The 25,592-nt window shown below is 41.3% G+C and overlaps 1 protein-coding gene across 1 annotated transcript in view; it reads left to right on the top strand.

The window, feature by feature from the left end:
- The window catches only part of CUBN (cubilin), a 277,325-nt gene that overhangs the window by 190,435 nt on the left and 61,298 nt on the right, over positions 1 to 25,592 (top strand). Inside the window, exons 46-56 of the mRNA XM_060097791.1 lie at positions 399 to 608; positions 1,272 to 1,412; positions 2,317 to 2,498; positions 8,469 to 8,640; positions 9,730 to 9,936; positions 11,720 to 11,869; positions 13,683 to 13,804; positions 14,351 to 14,576; positions 16,067 to 16,254; positions 22,617 to 22,773; positions 24,203 to 24,352. Of these exons, the coding sequence (XP_059953774.1) occupies positions 399 to 608; positions 1,272 to 1,412; positions 2,317 to 2,498; positions 8,469 to 8,640; positions 9,730 to 9,936; positions 11,720 to 11,869; positions 13,683 to 13,804; positions 14,351 to 14,576; positions 16,067 to 16,254; positions 22,617 to 22,773; positions 24,203 to 24,352 (1,905 nt within the window). The remainder of the gene's footprint in view (positions 1 to 398; positions 609 to 1,271; positions 1,413 to 2,316; positions 2,499 to 8,468; positions 8,641 to 9,729; positions 9,937 to 11,719; positions 11,870 to 13,682; positions 13,805 to 14,350; positions 14,577 to 16,066; positions 16,255 to 22,616; positions 22,774 to 24,202; positions 24,353 to 25,592) is intronic.

Here is a 25,592-nt window from a genome sequence, read left to right as displayed (position 1 = left end):
AACCACAGCATTGTTTTTAGCTGAGCTAGGACTTAGTCTACAGAATCACTAACACAGGGTACTAGGCAGGCCCTATCAATCTCTCAGTTGGTTTTGGAATGAAAGCTACTCGCAGCTAATAGCTCTTACCTAGTGTCCCAAGAAAATTCATGAGGCGTTAACAGAATATGCCATTCAACATCTTTCCGCCTTCCCTTTCCCGTTATTAGATTGGCCTTGTGGTATCATTTCTCTGTACACCAATAGCAGATTTCATGTAGTAAGAGAAGCACAAACTAAACATTTTCAGTATTTTTAAAACTTCAGTTCATGTTCACTTGGCACCTAAAAGCTTTTAAATGTGCTGGTTGAATTAAAAAAAAGAAAACCTGTGATAGAATATTGCTCTTTTTCTGCAGCCGAGTGTGGAGGAAGAGTGACAGGGCAAAGTGGAGTCATTGAAAGCAACGGGTACCCAACGCTTCCATATACAGATGACCTGTTCTGTGAGTGGCATCTCCAGGGACCCTCGGGACATTATCTCACCATCCGCTTTGAAGACTTTAGCCTTCAGGATTCATCTGGCTGTGAACGAGACTTCGTGGAGATCTGGGAAAACCATACATCTGGTCAGTGGGATATGTCTGCTGTCTTTGGGGGTATCTGTTTTCACAGGTTACTCATTCAGCCTCTGAAATTTCCTCACTTCCAAGTAAGGCAAGACTTTTTTTTCTTTTTTTTTGCGGAGAAGTGCAGATCAGTCAGCTCTGGACAGTGCCAGCTTTTCTCTCCCTCAGTTCTTACCCATGAAACAGTGGTGCCCAAAGCCCCGGTGTCATTATATAGCTTATCCTGAGACCACACTGAGAGAGCACTGTGTCTGGAAGGCATCCTCTTCCAGGGAGACCTTCCAGGGCCACGCTCAGATGTTTGAGGGGCATCCTGTAAGGGAAGGAGGGAAAGGGTAATATACCCTGAAAATATTATGAAGTGGATGCTTGTCACTCTGTCGCCTTGGACCATTTCACTAACCGAATGAGCAAGCCTTCTGCATTGTGCTGATGCCCTTGGCTCTAATTGGTTGCTGTTTTTGTTACACTTCCTCATATACTTGAATATATTGATTTTTACTCATGTTTGACCTGCCTCTCTTGCCAGAGGTCACCATTTCTTCCTGGCCAGGGTCTTATCTATTATTGGTTTTTTCTTCGTACATGCAGAATTTCTCAAGTAGAGGTGAAATGAAATCAATCACCTGGACATATAAATACTTGATTATTTGACTCCCACAGGTAATCTATTGGGCAGATACTGTGGAAACACCATTCCTGACAGCATAGATACTTCTGGCAATGTTGCTTTGGTCAGGTTTGTCACAGACGGCTCTCTCACTGCCTCAGGATTCAGACTACGGTTTGACTCCAGCGTGGAAGGTATGTTCTTTGATTCATTTTATATATATATATATATATAATTGAGCACCTACATTGGATAGACACTCCTCTTAGGCACTGGTGTGGCAATAGCTAAACAAAGACACCGTGACCCTTGTCTTCCTGGGCCTGACTAGTTTAGTGGAGAGGCAGACATTAATCAAATAGTCACACCAGGGCTTCCCTGGTGGCACAGTGGTTTAGAGTCCGCCTGCCAATGCGGGGGACACAGGTTCGTGCCCCGGTCCGGGAAGATCCCACATGCTGCAGAGTGGCTGGGCCCGTGAGCCATGGCCACTGAGCCTGTGCGTCGGAAGCCTGTGCTCCGCAACAGGAGAGGCCACAGCAGTGAGAGGCCCGCGTACCACTTAAAAAAAAAAAAAAAAAGTCACACCAATAGATGAAACATCACAACTGCAATCAGTGCTACAAAGGAAAGGATCTAATGCTGTGAGGGGTGTCAGGAGGTGACAGCCGAACCACATTCCTCATCTTAAGAAAGCCAGTCTGTTAGTGCTCCAGTCACTCCGAATTTGCATTCCAAATTCCCTGACAAGCTCAGGTGAAATAAAGATCTTGTCTTGAAAAAACTGGATGATGACTTTAGCCTTCTGATTTTCCTGACTCTGATGATTGCTTCACTTACTGGACTCTCATATTTCTTGGGCCATGATGACAAAAGGCTGCCAGTGAACTACCATCTATGGAAGCAGAGATTAAATATTAAATATCAGGGATAATCCTTGTGTACATACAGTGGTAAATAAGAGCACTGATTCTGTCCAGTGGGACAATAAAAAAAAATGCTTTACTTTTGAGAACATTCCTTATAGGATTGGATTGGAATTTTTCTTAGTTTTGGGTTTTTTTTTTTCTTCTCTCTCCCCCTCCCCCCAACCTTCAGCATGTGGTGGGGATCTCCAGGGCCCTGCTGGGACCTTCACTTCTCCCAACTACCTGAACCCAAACCCTCACGGCTGGATGTGTGAATGGAGAATCACTGTGCAGGAAGGACGGCGGGTGACCCTCACTTTTGACAACCTGAGGCTAGAAGCCCATCCATTCTGCAGCAGTGAGCACTTGACAGTAAGTGTCCCCTGCTGTCAGGGATGTTATAGTCCATTGTTTAAGGAGTTTATTGACCCATAAATCACCAGTTTTCAGTCAGAAAACTAGGTCAGGAATATTCCCCTCCGTGCAACTGTATCTCACACAAATCCTAAGTATTTTAGTTAGAACAAAGTCACAATAAATGTTTGCCATAATTTTTATAAAAGCTGTTTTAAGAGACTATTAGTTGTCTCAACCTACATCAGGGTCATAGGCAGGATAAATTTTCAAGCAAATGATCATTACACATGGAAAAACCTGTGTAAACCGAGAAGTTAAGCCTATGATTGGGACCAGAGTCACAGGATAAGCCATCACCAAAAGTTTTAAGCAGATGGGTGGTCCTGCATAATTACTGTTCTCTGCTGGATGTACCGAGTGACTCCTCGGGAAGACCGAGGTCGACTGTCTTCCAGGTTGCCAAGCTCATGCTTTGAGATTATACCCTTAGTATAATCTCAAATATTATATTTGAGTATAATATTATATTTGAGTATAATACCCTTAGTATTCTTAGCTTCCCTTAGCAAAAGAAACCTAATGAAATCCCTGAGTGTTAGCTGTGAATGACAGATATGTATGCATTTATACTGTATTAACTGTAGATGAATATTAGTATATGTTCCACCCAGCTTGCCCTTTCTCCAGTCTTTGTTATCTCAGTAAATAACTGTTCCAAACTTCTGGTTGCTCAGGTCCAAAGCCTTGATGTCTGTTTTGGAGTCCTTTCTTTCACACCTTAAACTGCACCCATAAGCAAGCTCTCTCGGCTAGATCTTTACAAGAGATCCAGAATCTAACTACGCCTCACTACATCCACTGCGACCGCCATCACCACTCATTTAGATTTATTTTAATAACTTCCAACTGGTCTCTACTTCCACCCTTGTCTCTCTGCATCTCAACAGAGCAGCCAGTGTGATGGGTTTAAACCTAAATCAGACCATGAGGCTTTCCTTGAAAATCCTCTAATGGCCTCTTTTCTCGCTCAGAGGGAAGTCCCACATCTTCATAATGGCCCAGCTGGCCTTACATTATCTGCTGTGCCTTCCCTCTTCTACCCATGTGTCTTATCTCAAACCCCCCTCCTCTTTTGCTCACTAGGACCCAGCCACAATGACCTCTTTTCTGTTCCTTGACTGACTACCCTAAGATGCACCCACCAGCACCTCCCATGTACGGTTGCCTCTGTCTGGGATGTTCTTCCCCAGGTGGCTGCCTGGTCCCCTCCCTCATTTCATTCAGGGCTCTGCTCAAATGACTTGGTCCGAGAAGGCTTCCCTAAGTACCTTCATTAAATAGACCCCACCCCACCCTGGTCTGGACTGGTTTCACAGCACTTCACACCAGCTGACAGTCCATGCATCTATTTGTTTGTGTATTGGCTGCTCCCTCCTCTAGAATGTAAGCTCCACTTACAGGGACACGCACTTCGCTTCGTTCCCTGCTGAATCCCCAGTGCCTGGAACGTAATAGACACAGTCATTGTTGAAGGAATCAACAGTCCAAGAACTAGCATTACCCTTCTCAGAAATGAGCCACTTTTGTTTGTAGTTTCATGGTCTCCTGCTGCTTAGTGAATTTCAAAAATATGAAACACTTCTGTATGTTACTCTCTCTTTGTATTGCTCTAAAATGGTCATATTTAGGCTTCAAATTTCGCTCTCTGGTTCTAATATATGAAGGACTGAAACGTCTTTTATCAGATATTGAAAATCACGGAGCCCAGTGTGCTTTCTTTTATTTGGAAGCCAGGAAATTTTGGACCTAAGTTTTCTTATTTTAAAGGAACATTTTTTTTCCTATTGTTGAATGAATAATACAGAGCAAGAATGAAGTAGAAAAAAACTTAACCACTCCCATTATATCATCTTTTGAAGCATTTTGTTATCTTTTCTTGGCAATGAATAATACTATGTAGTTGTAATTAGGTGAGAGAAATTCATTTGTATACTAATTTTCATCAATTTCTCTCATTATAAATACAGTGGATGCTATTGAATGGTATTTGGAGAGTTGAGAAAATGAAAAATATAAAAATACTTGGAGTTCGACATAGCCATTACTAAAATTTTGATGTACATGTTAACATTTTTTTTCCTTTGAGATCATATTGAAATATAATCATTAGGAATCGTACCAGCAGAATATTCACATGCCCTACAGGAAAAGTCATACTTTCGGAACTCATATAATAAAATAAAATCTACAGCATCAACCACAAATTCTGAATCATGTCTTGTCATTTCCCCATCTCTGAATCATAGATGCCAAAGGCACCTACTTTTCAACTCTTTCAGCTACTTCTTTTGGTATTTATGTCATTATTTCAAAACAATATTCCTATTATGCTACTACTTTATTTTTTCTGTCTTAGACATTATCTATCCACATCCCGCTGTGGAAGGTGAGGATTTAGCTGTCTTCAAAAACCTCCCCACCATCACTGCAAATGCACGTGGGGTGCACGTAATTCACTTACACCCCCCAACTACCTCGCCAAATACTCCTGTCACAGATTTTGTTAAATTGTTATTCAAGGTTTACATTAATATGATTATGAAAACATCACTCCCACTTAAACCAAGTGGTGTACTCTGTTAGCATTTGCTTTTGATTTTCCAAGTAATAATAATAACTGTGTCCCTTTTACACTTTCATGGTTTTTCTTGTTTTTTCACGTATCTATCACTAATTCTTCCACACACACTTTCTACTCCAGGTATACATCCCCACCTTATACAGTAAAACACATCTATCAGTTCTATTCATTTTCCTTAGCAATATCTTCCTTGAGCATTTGCCCATCAGCTTCAAGCCTGATTCCGCTGCCGTGCCCAGATTTCCCTACATCATCAAATTTGCAAGTCCCTTCATTCGTCTCCTGGGCTGGATGCCTGGCTTTATGATATGCTCATTTTCTGTTCTTGGTTAATTTCCTCTTTGGGCGAGGCACATGCTCTGTGGCTCCCTAAGGACGTGGGCGTGGGTGATAAAGTTTTTGAGGATGTGTACACCTGTAATTATCCTTATTTTATCCTTATTCTTTGAATATATTTAATATAGATTTAAAAAATCATATATATTCTGGGAATTCCCTGGCGGTCCAGTGGTTAGGACTCCGCGCTTCCACTGCAGGGGGCACGGGTTCAATCCCTGATTGGGGAACTATGATCCCACAAGCCACATGGCCCAGCCAAAAAAAATCATATATATTCAATCTATTCATATTCATATGTATTCAATATATTCACATACATATATGAATATATTAATCATAATTTTGAAGCTTTGTGTTGCTCCTTTGGGGGTCAGTTTCCTTCAAGTTCCTGTTTCCTATTATATTGCTCTTTGCCTTTTATGTTGGATGTTTCCCTAAATGTCTGATGACCTTTGACTGTTCATTCATATTTAAGAATGAAGTACTAAAAAGCGATGGGAAGCTCTGTGTTCATGACTGGGGCTGTCCACTCATGGGCTTCATGGGAGCTGACTGAGGTGGGGACTTGACCGTTGAGTTAGGGGAAACCACATATGTTATATTACAGGTCTTTTCCCCACAGGGAGGTTAAAACATCAAAGAATCACTTTCAGAATAAATTTCTGAACCTTTAATATAATGTCCATATTCCTTTTCTTTGAAATATATTTTTATGGGTTCAATACTTATTTTTTTTCCTCTTCACTCTGCTCCAAACAAGGGGATGTGGCTAGTCCTTCGTTTGCTCTTTATTTACTTGAGAACTTGGCTGAAAAGAAGAAAGGAAGGGAGGGGGGGAGGGAGGGAGGGAGGGAGAAGAGAGGGACCCTTCCTAAGATCTACAGGTTGCTTGAGGGTGGCTTTGAGTGCACCACTTCTAGACTAATACCTCATCCAGCGACCTGAGCATCCAGTTCCTCCAAACCCAGCTGCCTATCTCACTCTGTGCCCAGATGGAGAAGAGGAAAAGCCACAGCATCCCGTGTGCACTGTGATGAGACATATGCCTGCTTTTACTTCTGCTTTTAGCACATTTTAGAGCTTGTCCTGAATCTCATATACCTACTTCTTACCCCACTGTTTTCTGGGAGTTATGGTTTCTGTGTATAAACAGAAGTGGAGGAGGAAGGTGGACACAGCACTCTTGCTGCTTCTAAAAGCAGGAGTTCACATGATAAATGGACGCCTCACAAATTTTCATCATGCTGATTCTGAGCTCAGGGCAGACGTTGGGGAAGGGATAAAGGCCATTGATCATGGTTTTGCACATATTCCATTAGCCTTCTAGTTGTGAATAATCCGTTTTGATGCTGGCAATGTGTCACCCATTCCTGTTTTTAGAATTATTGAAATACTTGTCACCTTCTCTTTCCTTATGCATTACTTCATGGTTTGGAATCAGAGGGGTAATTTGAATCCCAATTGTATTACTACGGGCTCTTTGAACTTTGGCAAATGGCATAATCTTTCTGAATTCCAGTGTCTTAATCTGAAAAACAGGGGTAATATTATATGCTTATATATCAATAGCATCCACTGTATTTATAATGAGAGAAATTGATGAAAATTAGTATACAAATGAATTTCTGTCACCTAATTACAACTACATAGTATTATTCATAATATTATATGTCTGAGAGGTTGTTTTGCTAATTGGATAAGGTAATCCGAGTGGGTTATTAGCAGAGCCTGGCATTTTGTCCATGCTCAGTAAATGATAGGAAGCTCTGTGTCCTGTCCTATGAGCCGGAAGTCACTTTAAACCAGAAGCCCCCGAAGAGCAAAATTTAATGATCAATTACAGTAGACAAGAAAAGCGTGCAGCTTTTGTTATGGAATACATCATCCTCCTCCACAGCTCTTAGTGTCACACTCTGCCTCATGATTTCTAATCGTAAGCCATTCAAATCCTTTTTAAAAACAGGACTATCGCTCACTCAATCTATTATGGTTTAGTTACTTCTGGATCTTTCTTGAGCTGTGCTAAAATATTCGCTTGGTTTTGTTAAGAAGTGGAATAATATTTTGCCAATTATCATAACTATGTGCATAACTGGAGTTGTTTAATATTCTGGAGTCCACAGTACTCTAATCCATTTTTAAAAATTCAAACCAGTAAGAAAATTGAAGCTTTGAATGCATGACTAATTAGGAAAGACCTGTTATATTGAGATTGATTTTTAAAATTACTTGGGTGGGAGGGAGGTCCAAGAGGGAGGGGATCTATGTATACATATAGCTGATTCACTTCGTTGTACAGCAGAAACTAACACAACATTTTAAAGCAATTATACTCCAATTTAAAAATGGCATTTAAAAATATTTGAGTTCTTGGGCTTCCCTGGTGGCGCAGTGGTTGGGAGTCCGCCTGCTGATGCAGGGGACGTGGGTTCGTGCCCTGGTCCGGGAAGATCCCACATGCCGCAGAGTGGCTGGGCCCGTGAGCCATGGCCGCTGAGCCTACGTGTCCGGAGTCTGTGCTCCGCAATGGGAGAGGCCACAACAGTGAGAGGCCCACATACCAAAAAAAAAAAAAATTTGAGTTCTTCTATACTTCAGATCATCAGAGATTAACATTTAAGCCTTCTTTCCAAATATCAAAGGTCCTGATGGATTGTTAAACAAAACTGTCCCCCAGTGAACTAAGATGTGAGCGTGTTGGCATAGCTTCTTTACCTTTTGAGCACAGTTTCCAGTTGCAAAGAGCACAGCGGTTTTTCACTTGTCACCACATGGCAGGAGGGCATGACTGCAATACTTCCACTTTAGTGCAATGACCCTGAGGCCACAAAATGTGCTCCAGGTAACATGGTGGCTTGTGGCACTGGGCTAAGTGCCCATATTGTTAAGTAATTCATTTTAGCACAGAGTTTTCTTAGAAGGAATTGTGTCTGGTCTGGGAACGTAACCTCCTAGGAAATAGTCAGATGGACTGTGTCTAAAGGTTAAACTATTTTTTCTGACAGGTATTTAATGGCATTAGAAGTAACTCCCCCCAGCTAGAGAAACTGTGTAGCAGCGTGAACAGCAGCAATGAGATCAAATCTTCGGGAAATACAATGAAGGTTGTTTATTTCACTGATGGATCCAGGCCATATGGAGGCTTCTCTGCCTCCTATACGTCCAGTGAAGACGCAGGTAATAGAGGATGTTATAAATACACCTGTGTTATCATCTGCGCTGCAGGTGTCCTACAGCTACTGCCGACAGCAGTGGAGCCATCCATGTCCCCTTTAGAGATCAAAGTCACACCTCGGATCTTCCACAAAAGACAAACATTACCAGATAGAAAACCCCACCACAAAACCCCCAAAACAGAAGACAAAAACCTCTAGTTTTGGAAAGAAAACTGCTGTTGTGAATTAGAAAATTTAGAAAATGCCGTTAGAAGAGCTTCTAGCTCAGTTCCATGCAGTGTCGCCATAATAGTTGGTTGCCAGTCCCGCAGCCCTTGGTCCACTCTTTTATCCTGGAAGAGGATAACTACCTCTTGAGGGGCAGCTTACTCCTGGAGAGTAAGTAAAGTAATTGAAGACACATGGATTTTATTGCTTCTTAGGCATCCATCCATCCTTATACAGATTTCCAGCATACGTGACTGAGGGGTACATATATGATACAGAGCGTTTAAAATTAGCAAGATACGGCCTTTCTATTCTAAATATCCTCCTTCTTTCTGGATTGTTGTTATTATCTAAGAGCTTTAAAATTTAGGAAGAGTGGAACTGAATATTTTTTAAAAACCTTTAAGTTATTTCATTGATACAAGGAGCATTCATTCCCTATCAAAAGGAGCAAATTCATTGGAATGCCAATGTTATCTGTTTTATCCGATTAAATTCTCGGGTCAGGTGGAAGATTGCTAAACAATAGCCATCGGGACCACCATTATATTTAGATATTGCTCTAAATTAAACGTTAATGAACAACAGGCTCACATTAGGAGATACTGACACATAGCCAAACCCCACCCACCTAATCTACATCTCCAGGAAAATAAAGAAGCTGCTTATTTTTGTACATCTTTCTTTCTAAATCCACAGAAACCACTTCTGCAGCATGAGGAGGCAGCCCTCCACCCACAGCCCTGACTTCATCTAGAGAAACAAATCAAAGCAATAAAAAAGCTGCTGTGGTTGCTGTAGTTATTTTTTTCTGTCTTGGTTGTATCTTCTGCTATGGCATGGATCTGACAACTACTTTCTCTGTTGCCTTCTGTTTTCTTAGTATGTGGTGGGTCCCTTACAAATTCCGTTGTGGGAAACTTCACTTCTCCTGGCTATGATGGAGTCAGTAATTACTCAAGAAACCTAAACTGCGAATGGACGCTCAGCAATCCAAACCAGGGAAACTCCTCCATTTACATTCATTTTGAGGATTTTTACCTAGAAAGTCACCAGGACTGTCAGTTTGATGTCCTTGAGTTCCGAGCAGGTGAGTCCAGTCAAGGAACACATTCTCCCATTCACCTGCAGCCTTCTTATGCCTGGAGGCCACCAACAATGAAGGGAGACAAAGGGCTGTAAGGTATGTATTATATATAAGATCCAGAAGAACATTGTTCAGACAAAGCCATCATTCTGCACATGCCCAGCTGGGGACAACATGCCCTATAAACAAGGCATGAGATGGATCGGTGTTTTCAATTAGACCCTATGTCTCAGTTGATGTGACATTTACCCAAGAGAGATTCCAGTTTGCCTTTGCTCTGTTAATGAGTTCAAGTGGTCCCTTCAACTCTCATCTACTCAAGACTTCTTTCTTCAGAGACTAGAACGTAACATGTTCAGAATATGTGCTGGTGGTTTCCTGAATTTACAGGATTCACAGAAGAGGCTGTGGAATTCTCCTTAGGCCTTAGAAGTCTAAAGAAACTTCGCAATGCATTAAACGGAGAAGCACGTAGAAGCTGGTTAGGAAATTATCCCTGAAGCAGTCAAGTTTGTCTTTGTTTTCATAATAAAAATGGATTGAACTATACCTGGTAAACTATAATCATCTTAAGAATTTTTTAAAAATCTGCATTCATGGCTGATAAATCCATTTTAGTTCTTTCCTATAGTCGAAGCACAAGTTATCCATTGAATTGTCCCCAGTGTTACACTGGCACTCTTTTTCCCCCTAAACAAAAAAAAAAGAGGGAGAAAAGTAACAGTATATCAGTATATCAGCTATGCTGTCTAAGGCTCACTGGGTTCCATGTTATTGCAAAATTTAAAGAAAAGGAGGCTGAATGCTAATGCAGTTTGCTGGTGACAATGTACTGGGGCAACTATAGACATTGATGCTGGCTTTGGGAACATGGAGGGCAGAAAGAGAATTTGATAAAGTTTATGGTCACAGACCAACTGCCTCAGCAGAAGAATCATCTGGCCTCTTAGAGGTAGATGAACCTAGAAAAGGCTTATGAGGGAAATGGAAATTGTAGTTTGAGAATGTTCTGCATGGGATTCTGATAAATCCTCACCCCCTCTGCTTGGTTCAAAACCACTGGCTTATAGAATCAAACAGAACAGCTATCTATCAAATTTCATTCAGTTAAATGCAATCTTCTCTCGATTCCGTCATTTTAGAGACAGTTAGAATACTATATTTTGTTGACTTTTAAGGTCAGTGATGTTGTCTGAAAGACTAAACAGTGAGGAGATAAGTGTGAGCAATAGATGATCATCAAATTACTGTGAAAATAATATTCACAAAAATAGCTCCAAATCTGATAGTTCTTAGCCTGAGTATGGAATATCCCATTCATTTTAGTTGATTAAATACAGTGAAGAAATTATTAAAATTTTAGGTAATTATCACTTTTATCTTACTGATGTATTTTGTCACTATTGGTATTGAGTTTTTTACTCCTTAAAAAAAAAAAAAAGCACAGCCAAAAGTTTTTTTTTAAGTTTTTTAACAGTTGTGTCTCTGTTTAGATATACTAAACAATAATTATGAAAACATGAATTGGAACAAAATGACACCTATGATAGAGAAAGAGGCCCATACCAAAAAAAAGCATTCTTTTTTACCCGCTGGAGGCACTCTTTCCTTTGTAGTTGAGAAAGATAGAAAGGAGATTTGTGAAATGTCTGCTGTTAAACCAGAATTTAAATGTGCATCAATGTAATAGCTTAAAATTTTTTTTATTATTAGTTCCTACTGAATTCATTGGATATATTTTTCAAAAGATATATATATGGTGACACTGGTGTGTTATTCTGCTCAGGTAATGCTGATGGGCTTCTGATATGGAGACTTTGTGGAGCTTCAGAACCTAGAACGCCACTGGTTGTACCTTATCCTCAGGTATGGATACACTTTGTCACCAATGAACGTGTAGAACATGTTGGATTCCATGCACAGTATTCCTTTACAGGTAAGACTTATGATAAGCTCTCCAATTGTGGCAATAACATAATACATAAATTTTTAAATGACATTTTCCATAAAGATCTCGCATATATTTTGTTAGATGTATTTCTAGGTTTATTTATTGATTTTGTTGGTAGTGTAGCTGAGACATTTTAAATTATACTTTCTAGCTGGTTGTTGCCTATATCTAGGAATTTTTAAATTTTAATACATCAATCTTTAGCCCACAGATCTTGCTAGACTCTTGTTAGTTTTAGTATTTTGTCTATAAATTACCTCTGGTTTTTCTGTGTAAACAATCATATCTTCTGCAAATTGATAGCAATTTTTCTCTTTCAATCCCAATTCTTGATTTCTTTTTCTTGTCTTATTTCACTAGCTAAGGCCACCATCATAATGTCAAATGCAAGGGATGACAGCATCTTGTTTCTGACCTTAATGTGAATGCCTGTAACATTTCATTGTTAAATATACTTGTTTCTCTTAGGTTTTCAAGAAATACTCCTTATCACATTAAAGGAAGTCTCTTCAATTCATGGTGTACAAAAAGTTTTTTTGTTTTTTTTTTTTACTGTCAGATTTTGGCAAATGGTTTTTCTGCATCTATTGAGATGATCCTATTTTTTCCTACTTTAATGTGTTAATGTGATAAATTGTATTAAAAGATTTTTCTCTTGTTAAACCATCCTTTCATTTCTGGGATAGACCCTACTTGGCCATCATGTGTATTTTGGACATATTACTAAACATAATTTGCTAATGTTTTGTGCTAGATTTGTATCTGTGACATTCAGTTTGTACCTGAAAATTCGGCCCAAGACAGACAGTACTCCTCCTTGCTGCTTCTCTGGGCCATTAGAGTTTTTCTAGTCCATTTCACTAATATGGCAGATTCCAAACTTTATGTAAAAGCCCTTGCTTTTGTGGAGGTCCAAGGCCATATGTTCTCTTTCTGCCTGACCATCAAACCTCAAACCACAACTTCTGGGGCCCACATCTTGACTCTATATCCTCTTAGACCTACACACTCTCAGTTTAAGATACCCCTTGGAATTTGAGTACATTTATTGTTTATAGTTCTTAGAGATCTCCTTTCATTCCATTAAGCTGGGCTATGAATCAAATATATTTTGGTTATAATTTTATTTAACATTTCTTTGTGTTATAACCAAATGGTTGTTTGGAGAAAGGAGTGACATTGATTATCTATTCAGTCAACCATGTTGCCAGCTGCTTTTTCTTTATCAGCTTGAAAGAAAAGAGTCAGATTTCAGGAAGCAGTATTATTTGTGTGGAACATCAGACCATACCATGCTTTAGAAATGTATCCATGTTTCAACTTGCTATACTAAAGTACACTTTGATAGCTGATTACAATATATGTGCTTGTTGTCAAACGACAAAGTCTTTAGTTATGGTACTCATCATATTCTTCAAGCTTACATTTATTTTCACAGGCCTAGTTTTTTTAAGAAAGGCAATGTTCTTTACTTTGTCCCTAGTGCATTTACTGTCAGTTCTATGCTCATCTAATTATTCTGCATTTATGGTTCAGATAATCTTCCTTCTCCTTTGTATCAAACTTGAGCCTGCCTTCACTGTGTGATTCCATTTGATTAACACTATATGGGATTCTGTTTATTTCTAATCTTCCATCTAGTTTTACTTTGCTTTCATCCAATTTCATCTATTTATTCATTTATTGTCCTTTTTTTTAAATCATGAAGTACGATGGCTATAAGTAGTATTTACTTTGGCTTTACAGAATTTGGTGGGTTTTTTCCTTTCTTATTTAGAAGTTTACAATCTAATTTCAGACTGTGGTGGAGTACAGATAGGTGAGAGTGGAGTGATCTCAAGCCCCAACTATCCAGCCTCTTACGACAGTTTGACCCACTGTTCTTGGTTGTTGGAAGCCCCACAAGGCCACACCATCACTGTGAGTTTTGATTAGTGGGTAAAATAATTCTGAAATTATACAACAAAAGTACCATGTCCTGTGTGGAAACAGAGTTCTTTTAATAAGCAAGTGATTAGAATAGGCTTTGATCCAGGTCATCTTCTCCCTAAAATTCTCTGATTAGCGTATATACATTGGCATCTACAAGTTTACAACTAATGAAGAATGAAATATCTTTCATTCTTTTTCAAGCACAGGAGAAGCTCTCTATAGAAGACAGTTCCCCATCCAGAAAAGAGATGTATTTATGTTCTTGATATGAGTTGCCATCCCAGCCCAGGGGACTGAGGATGACCCTAATGACTCCCATTCTGGGAGAAATATCCCTTCTCAAAATTTCCAAGAGAAACTTCAATAAGAAAAAAATAGAGGAGGACAAGGGAGAATGAAATAAGAGACATAAATACAAAATTATATAAATTAAAACAAAATAAAAGGGTGTGTAAGGACTTCAGTCGAACTCTACGTAGATAGGCTCACTTACAGCTCAAAGTGTTTCCTCATTTCTTCCCTTTTCTCCTGCAGCTGACATTCAGTGATTTTGACATTGAAGCCCATTCAACCTGTGCTTGGGACTCTGTCACAATCAGAAACGGTGGTTCCCCCGGATCACCCATCATAGGACACTACTGTGGAAGTTCAAACCCCAGGACAATCCAGTCGGGTTCCAACCAGCTGGTGGTGATTTTTAACACGGACCATTCGGTGCAAAATGGTGGCTTTTATGCTACATGGAACACAGAGACTTTGGGTAAAAGAAAGAAACATTCTGTGTGCTTACTGTCTTTTATCATCGATGTATTTTTAAAATTTATTAACTAGCCCAACAAGTATACATTTTGTACCTACTCTCTGTCAGACTCAATTCTAAATGTTTACACATGACATCTCATGAAGCAACCTTGTAAGGAAGACACAGTATCAGTGCACATTTTCTCCACTTGCATGGGTGGAAACAGGAGAAATGGGTGGATAATTTGCCCAGCTCATGGAGCTGACAATCAGCAGAGTCAAGATTTGAATGAAGACAGCAGAGCCCAGAAACTTTGACCTTAATACTTCACCGTGCTGTCTCCACAGGCAAAGGGCCATGGTACAACTAGGGAATCACAAGTAATAGAAAATATGTGTTGGAATCACAAGTAGTTTAACATATTTGGACCATGGAGGTAGAATGCTGAGTGGTGAGCTGAGGGCAGGAAAATAAGTAGTCCACATCCTGGAGAGCCTTGACTTCTATATTATCCCTCGAGCAATGGGGAGCTATTTGAAGAGTTCTGAGCAGCAAAGTGACAAGATAAGATTTGTGACTTAGAATGAATGCTCTGTATGGGGCAAAACATGATAGATTCTATTTCAAAAGATTACTTGTTGTACCTGCAAACTATGAAATTTCATGGAAATTTCATTTAATGGAAATTCCCAGAAAATATAAGCCTTGCACTGGACACTTTTTTGTCAGGATCTCATCATAGTCTGGCAACATCACACAGGGCAGTTATTTCTAGAAGAGTCAGGGTGTTTGGGGAGCTCTCTGAGTGCTGCTGAAGCAGAGGGGAGCTGAGATCAACCACTGGTTTTCCAAGGGTTTAAAAGCAGAAGATACAGGGAATACTCTTTAACTTCATTTTGTTTTGAGTTCATTTTTTTTTCTTTTGCCATCTCTTAAGAACATACTTTAATATTACAAAATAGTTCTAGATTTTTCTTTCTTTCAATCCCTGTAATTTATTGTTCATCCGTCGGCATTTCAATATGAATGAACCAGGTTACTTAATGGAAGATTTTCCCCTCCTCACAATCATTTTCTCCCGTCCAGGATGTTAGCGTAAAATTGCAGATGAGTATAGACTTGTATTCCCATGTGTTAGTGGCAATAAAATACAAAGCTTGAGATTGTTGGGCCACAAATACTACATAGCCTCAAGGGGAGTAAAAATTATTGCTCTTGTTTGAAGACAGGATAGAAGTCTCTCCTCTTCATGGCAAGGATTAATGGTCTCAGGTGAGTTCAGTATAGGTGTAATGGAACAGTAACAGCTGTAGCCTCCTGTGGCTTCAGTGACCTTCCATTTGCTGAGAGTCCTTGTTGTGGACCTGCCTCGAAGGTCAGAGACTCATATATAAGGAAAGATGCGCTGATATCTCACATTTAGAAATGTGTCCTCTCCAGAAGTCTTCAGTTACCAGAATTGTTATTTTCATCACAAGGTAATGACTTTTTCCATGACAATTTTTCAGGTTGTGGTGGAATACTTCATTTAGACAATGGTACAATCAGATCCCCCCACTGGCCTCAGAATTTTCCCGAGAACGTCAGATGTTCCTGGACAGTCATTACTCACCAAAGTAAACACTTGGAACTCAGCTTTGACAACAACTTCTTCATCCCCAGTGGGGACGGACAGTGTCGGAACAGCTTTGTGAAGGTCAGTGCACTTGTATATTTAATTGGAGCCAAGCTGGTTGCAGGAACGTAAACGTTTAGACTAGAAATGACTCACTGCCTCTCAAAGGAGGAGAAGGACAATTTTGCTGCTTGGATTTCTTGAATGAAAAAGTGAGAAACCTCAACCACTAGGAGTTAAAATTTGGACCACAACACAGATTGCCCTGTGACTTTCATTTGCTAATACATAGACAAAGACACTTAATTTAGGAGATTGTCTCGCCTTATTAAATTCTCATGAGCATTTACGGTTCTTCCTTTATATAGAAACTAAAAACAGAAGGGCAGATTTCTTTCTTCCTCTCTCCCTCCCTCCCTCTCCCTCCCTCCCCCCACCCTCTCTTTCTTTCTTTCTTTCTTTCTTTCTCATTTTCTCTTTCTTTTCTTTTTTCTTTCTTTCTAATAGACCCTCAAGGACAAAATGAATCAAAGTCACCATGGCAGGCAACATTTAGAGTATCCTATAAAAATTACAGAAGGCTAGACGTGCACTGGTGCCAGCCTTCACCTGAGCCTTAAGCGCTCACAAGCTGACCAGACCGTGAGGGACCCATCCATGTAAAATCATGACCATGCGTCAGTCAGTAAGGCTCTCTTCCTCTCCAGTTGTAAATACTGCTCCTGTGGCACTGACATCACTATTCATTGACTTATGACCGTGATAACTGTATTACAAATTCATTCCATCTGTGCTATTTTATATCTCATGTGTTCTATCGCTAAGAGGACATACACCTTTTAGGGGAAAGAACATTCGCCTGGACTCTGCATCTCTTGCATTTACCACCTGAATGTCCCTCTATGAGCCAATTACACATTTGGGCTTTAAATTACTCAGCTGCAAAATGAAGAGAATAATTCCTACTTTAGTAGGACTGTTTTAAGCATTAGAGGTAATATGATATAATAACATAAACAGTGCTCAGTACTTGGAATATAAAACCACCTAATGAGTAGAAGTGGCTTGTATTGTCGATGTTGTTATTATTTTACATCATCTCTCAAATTATGTTTTATATCTAACTGATCCATGCATGCTGTTTCAGTACAAATCCTAGACTTGTATATAATACATGTAAAACAAAACATCGTATACACTTTTCCTAATTGCTTTTTTCATGAAACAAATGAACTCTCTCAGGAATTGAGTCAACATCATATATATAGATAAAGTAAAGTCTTTCAAGTTCTTCAATTGTAAAAATGGAATGTGAAAAGTTATTCAGTCCCGTTTCTCCTCTGGATGGAATGGGAATCCCTCTGACAGCAGGCAAGGCTGAACCACTGGCGGGTGGGATCCATCTGGAACTCTGACAAAACTCAGTGGCCTGGGAAACACACTCTTTCCCTGCTGGGCCTGAGACTCCAGTTTTTGCCAAGAGATACTGAGGTGGGTAAACAAGACAGGCAAGAGGGGCCTAGCTCCAGCAAGCAAACCTTAACCTCAAACCTTATACAAAAATTCACTCAAAATAGGGCTTCCCTGGTGGCGCAGTGGTTGAGAGTCCACCTGCCGATGCAGGGGACGTGGGTTTGTGCCCCGGTCCAGGAAAATCCCACATGCCACGGAGCGGCTGGGCCCATGAGCCATGGCCGCTGAGCCTGCGTGTCCGGAGCCTGTGCTCCACAATGGGAGAGGCCACAAGAGGTGAGAGGCCCGCGTACTGCAAAACAAACAAACAAACAAACAAAAAAACATAACTCAAAATAGACCATGAACCTAAATGTAAATATACAGCTTTGAGGAGAAAAAGAACAGAAAATCTTTGGGACCTAGAGATAGATGAAAAGTTCTTAGACTAAACGTCAAAAGAATAATCCGGGGCTTCCCTGGTGGCGCAGTGGTTGAGAGTCCGCCTGCCGATGCAGGGGATGCGGGTTCGTGCCCCAGTCCGGGAAGATCCCACATGCCACGGAGCGGCTGGGCCCGTGAGCTGTGGCCGCTGAGCCTGCTCGTCCGCAGCCTGTGCTCCGCAACGGGAGAGGCCACAACAGTGAGAGGCCCGCGTACCGTAAAAAAAAAAAAAAAAAAAAAAAAAAAAAAAAATCCGTAAAAGGAAAAATTAATAAATTTTACCATATCAAAATTAAAAATATTTCGCTCTGTAAAGAGATGAAAAGACAAGCTACAAACTGGGAGAAAAGATTTCCAAAGCACTTACCTGACAACAGACTACTATCTAAAGTACAGACAGAACTCTCACACCCAACAGTAAAAATACAGAGTCCAATTAGAATATGGGCAAAAGATATGAACAGATATTTCACCGAAGAGGATATTCGGGTGGTGAATAAACATACGAAAAGATGTTCAACATCGCTATAGCCATTAGGAAGAATGAGACTTAAAACCACAATGTTTGCCACACACCTGTCAGACTGCCCAGAATAAAAACAGCGACGGCACCAAATCCTGCCAGGCTTAAAGCAAAGCTGTATCGCTTATTCATTGCCAGTGGGAACGTAAAATGGCACACCACTCTGAAAACTAGTTTGGCAGTTTCTTATAAAACTAAACGTGCACTTAACATAAGATCCAGCAAGTATACTCCTGGGCATTTATCCCAGAGTAATGTAAACTATGTCTGCACAAAAACCTGTGCACAAATGTTCATAGCAGCTTTATAGGCAATAGACAAAGACTGGAATTAGTGCACATGTCCTTCAACAGGTGAATAGTTCAGTGAACTCTGGTACCTCCATACTGTGGAGTACAACTCCTCAGTAGAAATAAACAAACTTTTTTTTTTTTTTTTTTTTTTTGCGGTACGCGGGCCTCTCACTGTTGCGGCCTCTCCCGTTGTGGAACACAGGCTCCGGACGCGCAGGCCCAGCGGCCGTGGCTCACGGGCCCAGCCGCTCCGCGGCACATGGGATCCTCCCGGACCAGGGCACCAACCCTCGTCCCCTGCATCGGCAGGTGGACTCTCAACCACTGCGCCACCAGGGAAGCCCAGAAATAAACTTTTTTGGGGGCCTCTCACTGTTGTGGCCTCTCCCGTTGCGGAGCACAGGCTCCGGACGCGCAGGCTCAGCGGCCATGGCTCACGGGCTCAGCCGCTCCACGGCATGTGGGATCTTCCCGGACCGGGGCACGAACCCATGTCGCCTGCATCGGCAGGCGGACTCTCAACCACTGCGCCACCAGGGAAGCCCTAAACAAACTTTTGACAGGCTAAGGACCTGAACAAATCACCAGGGAATTAAACCAAGTGAAAAAAGCCAATCCCGAAAGGTTACATACTCTATTGCTCCATTTACATAATATTTTTGAAATGACAATGCTTAGAAACGGAGGACAGACTACCAGAGGTCAGCAAGATGTGAGTGTGGGAATGAGTCATGTGTGGTTATAAAAGGGCAACTTGAGGGAACCTCGGTGTTGGAGCTGCTTGGTGTCTTGAATGTGGTGGTATAAGCTTGTATGTAACCGAATACACACACACGTGTGTGAGCCTGGGAAACTGAGTAAGATGGGTGGACTGTGCCGAGTCAGTGTCCTGGTTATGATATTATATTACAGTTTTACAAGCTGTCATTGTTGGAGGAATCTGGGAAATAGGTACAGGGGATTTCTCTGTATCTTACAACTGCGTGTGAATCTGCAGATACTCAGTAAACGTTTTTTTTTAAATTGCTTGAGTGATAAAATATCACCTGAAGCCAGGCTGAATTGTACAAACCATAAGAAACGTCAGAAAGTTTTTGACAGTTTTGTAACATTTTGTAGGTCCAATATCATTTAAATGAGTTCTAGGTCATAGAGCCAATGAAATGAGATCTTGACTGACAGGTATCGATGAATATTTAACAACTCTTTACCATTATTATCATTATAACACCCGTGTTCTTGAGCCAAAAGGTAGAAATGTCAGATCCATAATTAATAACTTCAGAAAAGTATAAGCCCGTGAGGATTCTTGAAGTTCTTTGTTAAAGAACTGGAGATTCTTTCCTAAAAGTTTTAGGTCTTATCACTTCACCTCTTGAGTGATGTTTGTAAAAATAGTGATGTTTGTAAAAAATATGCAGATCTCTCTCTCAGTGTCATGTTTACAGTTTAACAGAATGTGGTTAGAAAACTTCTGTATACTGTTTCCCTGGGTAGTTAAAGGCAGGGGGTCAGGGGACATAAAGGAGATATTTGGGAAAATAGGGGGTGTGCACTTCTTTCCTGACCTTTTTTGTTTGTTTGTTTGTTTTGTGGTACGCGGGCCTCTCACTGTTGTGGCCTCTCCCGTTGCGGAGCACAGGCTCCGGATGCGCAGGTTCAGCGGCCATGGCTCACGGGCCCAGCCACTCCGTGGCATGTGGCATCTTCCCGGACCGGGGCTCGAACCCGCGTCCCCTGCATCGGCAGGCGGACTCCCAACGACCGCACCACCAGGGAAGCCCCCATGGCCTTTTTTTAATCTTTTGATTTGGCAGAATATCTTTGCTTTTGTTCCAGTCCCAGGCACCTCCCATATCTCATAAATGGCAAATATAATTGGACTTCAGTAGGATGATTAACAGCAGGATTCGCAGTGTTTGAGAATCAGTTGAAATGATACGACTTTAAGGAGCTGATGGCGCTCTGAACTGGCGTTCCCTCACACCTCTTCCCGGGCGCTGATTTGCTAACAGAAACGTTTGTGACGTCTGGGTGTGTGATTGCTTTGTTTGAGGCATAGTCCTGAGAGTGGTATGTTCAGAATGAGTAATCTGATGGGAAGGGAATGTTGAAAAGTTAAGACTAATCCAAACCCAATTACCTTCTTGCCTTCCCGGGCTAGATAATTCCTAGTTGGGGGTTTGGGGAGGGGCATCATAGGACGCTCAGCAGCGCCCCTGGCTCCTGCCCACTACGTGCCACGCCCACACCAAATGTGACAATTGAAAACACTTGCAGACATCACCAAATGCCCCCGGGAAGGGCAAACTTGCTCCCGGTTGAGACTCACTGGTTAAACAAGCTTAACCGTCCTTTTCCCCCAGTAATGTGCATTTATTACCAATATCAATATTTTCCTTGACTGACTCAGCACTGTAGATACCACAATCTCTTGCCTGAACTACTGGCTACTTCTGGCTGATCTCCCAGCGTCCTCTCTTTTCCTTCTCCTCTCCGCTTTGAGCTTCAAGCCTCCTGGAGGGGGCTTCCCTGGTGGCACAGTGGTTGAGAGTCCGCCTGCCGATGCAGGGGACATGGGTTCGTGCCCCGGTCCAGGAAGATCGCACATGCCGCGGAGAGGCTGGGCCAGTGAGCCATGGCCGCTGAGCATGCGCGTCCGGAGCCTGTGCTCCGCAACGGGAGAGGCCACAACAGTGAGAGGCCCGCGTACCGCAAAAAAAAAAAAAAAAAAAATACAAAAAGCCTCCTGGAGGCCCCTTGCCACATTCAGGATGTGGCCCGGACCCCTGACATGCCACGGGGCTTGCACCGACTGCAGCCCCGCCTCACTCCTGACTCAGTTTTCGCTCTGTTTGAACTAGCCCCGCCCCCTTCCTGCCCCTGGGGCTTCTTCAGGCCTCTCTTGAAATCGGGCAAAGCCCCTCCTACACGCTCAGCAGCTCCCCAGCAGCTCCTTTTGCAGTTGGAATTTGCATTTAAACGTGAGTCTATGATTAATATCCTTCCCTAGGCTGGTCTAGGATTGGTCTGATCAAAGTTGGAATTTTGACCCTCACAGTTTATTCCCCAGCACCTATTTCTCAAATGAGCGTATCATCATTTGCTTCTTGTAAAGTGGCCAGGGTCTACCTGGGAGTTGGTGACGCAGTCTTTAGTGAATTGCAGAGAGACTGAATCTCATCCTTTCTTCAAAATGAACCTTAAAATTCAACAGTGCCAGGAAGTCTTCCATGATTTATCCCAATTCATGCCAATTACATGTAGACCTGGAATTCATATCCACTTTCTTCCCATGGGCTTCTTGCTTGGTAAATCTTCTCTACGTGCAACCCACAATTTGCCAGCCATCCAGGACAGATGGTAAACCCCACAGCAGCACACATGCTGCTCTGTTTCCCCCGGCACGTAGCAAGCTGAGCTAGATCAGGTCAACTAGGAAAAAGCAAGAGGAAACTGGGTAGTGACTGAGGGTTGTTTTTTTTTTTTTAATCACTGCCTAGATACACAAAAATGAACAGTCTCCTTGCAAGAGTCACGAATGGGCTATACTATAAAAAAGCAGCCTAAAGAAATGGTTCTCAAAAGAAAATATTGCAGATTTGTGTGTTTTATTTACTATTATGTTTAGTCTATATACACCTGAGTACTATTCTTTTCCAGCCTGAGCACCAGTTAAACATTGACGAGGGAAAACCGGGAGCACTAAGTCATGTTTCTGGCTTTGCTAGGTGTGGGCAGGCACTCAGGAGGCCGACCAGGCCCTGTTAGCCTCGAGCTGCGGGAACGTGGCCCCCGGTCCCGTCATCACGCCCAGAAACGCCTTCACTGCTGTGTTCCAGTCGCAGGACATCCCAGCTCAGGGCTTCTCTGCATCCTTCGTTAGCCGTAAGTAGCGCTGAACACCAAACCCAGGGGCCCTTGGAAGGGCGTGGCTGCCACAGGCAGGCTGGGGGAGAAGGGGTCTGCTGCAGGGTTGGCGGGCCTGGAGGTCCGTGGGGAGAGTCTGGGTGGGTCACCTAATCCTGAGTGCTCCCTTCCTACCAAATCAGCCAGAATGGAACTGAATCCAACCGTGGGTCAGTAGAGAAATGGTGTAGAAGGCCTGAGTGCCCGTCGCTAATGCCTGAAATTAACCTAGAATCCGCATCGGGGCAGGAATTGGGCAGAAGCCCAGGAGGCCGTAATTAGTAGCCAATCAGCAGGCCGGGCCTGAAGCGCATTGCCTGCCCGCATGGACCTCACCTGGGGCTGTAAAAACGCTGTCTTCCCCCCAGGCCTTCGGAACGCAGAACTTCCCTGGCTATGGACTTACATGTGTTAGCTCTCACCCAGATGATTCTCACGCTCAGTCAACCTTGGGGGACGCTTTCTTCAGGTTTTCCCCTTCCTCCTCTGATGACTACTCACCAGGTAGAAGAGTGGGACATGTAGTTTTCAAGTCTGAGACACAGTGGTGTGTGTGCTTGTTGGCTGAATTAAGTAGCAACTATTTGCAAGCCATTGTTTAGGAAAAAGTTTGACGAAAGGAATCAGAGGAAATAATGCAGTGAACAGGTATTTCAGACATGAATAAGAGGGTGGTGTAAAGTCAGTAACAAAAGACCACCGCAGACCTAATTCTAGGTCTTCACTTGGTTCGTTGTGTCTGTGTATGTGTGTGTTTTAATATCGGTTTAAAAGGACACTGATATTTTCTATCTATGTGATAGATAGGGAGTGTGTGGATTAACTAGTTAGTGGTTAGATAAAAACAAATGTCATTTTAGTGGTAAAAAGGTAGTTCTCTTCATTTCTGACACCTGGGAATCATGCGAGAATTTTTTGAGTTGGGATTAGTAAATTCAACCATTTTTATAAAGCAGGTATTATTTTTATAGCCGTATTACAATGGTAATGAAAAGAACATATTTTTCTATAATATAATAAGATATTTTAAAACTGTTAAGTGTATTGATCTGGCACAGATCACTTTTCATTAGTTTTATTTCTTTAGCTACATGAATCCTCTTCAATCTTTGCTAAGTCATTCTTCCTTTAATATCTTAAAATTAAGTGATTTGCAATGGATTTGTGGTAAAATTTCTACTTAGCCCAAAACTCTGCATCATTTTTCTAAAAACTATATAATATTCTGATTTTGCATATTTATTTTTAAATCAGAGCTCCATTCTTTTAGTTATTGTTACTTCCGTTTGGAGTAGCTCAGAGAATATGTTTCTAGAGAGCTTAGGAAAGTTGAGGCTTTCCCTCACTGATAAAGAGATGCTATCTGGGAGAACAAATGTTCTGATAATGGCTTTTTCTTCCCACTTAGGATGTGGAAGGAATTTCACTAATCCTTCAGGTTACGTTGTTTCTCCAAACTACCCAAAGCAATATGACAACAACATGAACTGCACCTACATCATAGAGGCCAGTCCTCTGTCCGTGGTCCTCTTGACTTTTGTGTCTTTCCATCTGGAAGGTAAGTTTATTCTTATCTAAATTACAGTTGGTTCTTAATAAATGAATGGGTGATAAGCAGAGGCAGAGATTGTCTAAAATCACCATTTGAGGAAAATATTAAAAATGTTACAGAGTGGAGTTGATGTAAACTTGATTAAAACTCCATCCAATATTTTAAGAACACATGTATCATCCTATACAATCCATCCAGAGGTTAAAAAATAATGCAAGAGCTTTAAGAACATAAGCATCACGTAAACGGCCTAAAGAAAATAAGTCTGAAATCTATTACATGTTAATCATAGTTTCTAATTTATTCATTTGCGTTTATTCTACACATGTACAGATGCCTTCACACAGTCACACACACACACACACACACACACACACACACACACACACACACACACACTATAAACTAGCAAGAGAAACTTCACTTCTGAGTCAAAGTAGGTGCTCCATAAATGTTGAATGAATGAATTAATAATATTAATAAATATTTGTGTTCTACTTTCATTAAATATGACTGTGGGATATGCTCTCATCTTCGTTTTCATTTTCATCTTCATCAGTACCACAGGAACTGGGAAATCCCTAACCACAGTGCCCCTTTGGGTTCATTCCCTGCCTGTTGGCAAAGGGGACATTGGAGCTGCTGGTCTGGGCTGGGTTCTGACTACACTGGACACAGCTTGATGTTTACCCAGGTGGTATCATACGACAGAGAAAAGTTCCCTTCAAGTGGATGGGCATCTCCAACCACTCAGTCATTTTAATATTTTTCACGAATTAACTTTTCATTTCTAAATTACAGTTTATCTGTACGTTTGCCAAGCTTCATCTGCCCAACCAAAATTTCTTTTCTATTTGGGTTGGTCTCCCATGGCAGTGAAAAGTTAAACTTAACAAAGTGTTCTACAATATTCAGCATCCAGGAAATTTATGTTTCATAAAAATAAAAATGACACATCAGTACTCATAGGTTGATAAATTATACAAAGTCTCTCTCACTGGAAGCATTTTCTGTGACCTCCTTTTCCTACATCTCTACATACTGTAGTTTTTGGTATGTGTTTGCTGGAAAATGCCAGGTATGAATTGATGTATGTCACTGTACGAATGGACCAGGAGGTAAAATATAATCTTCTCAGCATTTGCTAACACAAAATTCCAGCAATATAAAAAGATGTTCATGATATATAAAGTATTAAGGGAAGGTAAAACAGTTTATATAAGAGATCCTATTTTTTTATTTAAAA

Source organism: Mesoplodon densirostris, chromosome 4, assembly GCF_025265405.1.
Source record: "Mesoplodon densirostris isolate mMesDen1 chromosome 4, mMesDen1 primary haplotype, whole genome shotgun sequence".
NCBI lineage: Eukaryota > Metazoa > Chordata > Mammalia > Artiodactyla > Ziphiidae > Mesoplodon > Mesoplodon densirostris.
Note: the sequence above shows the minus strand (reverse complement) of the source record. Positions and strands in the feature narration are given on the sequence as shown.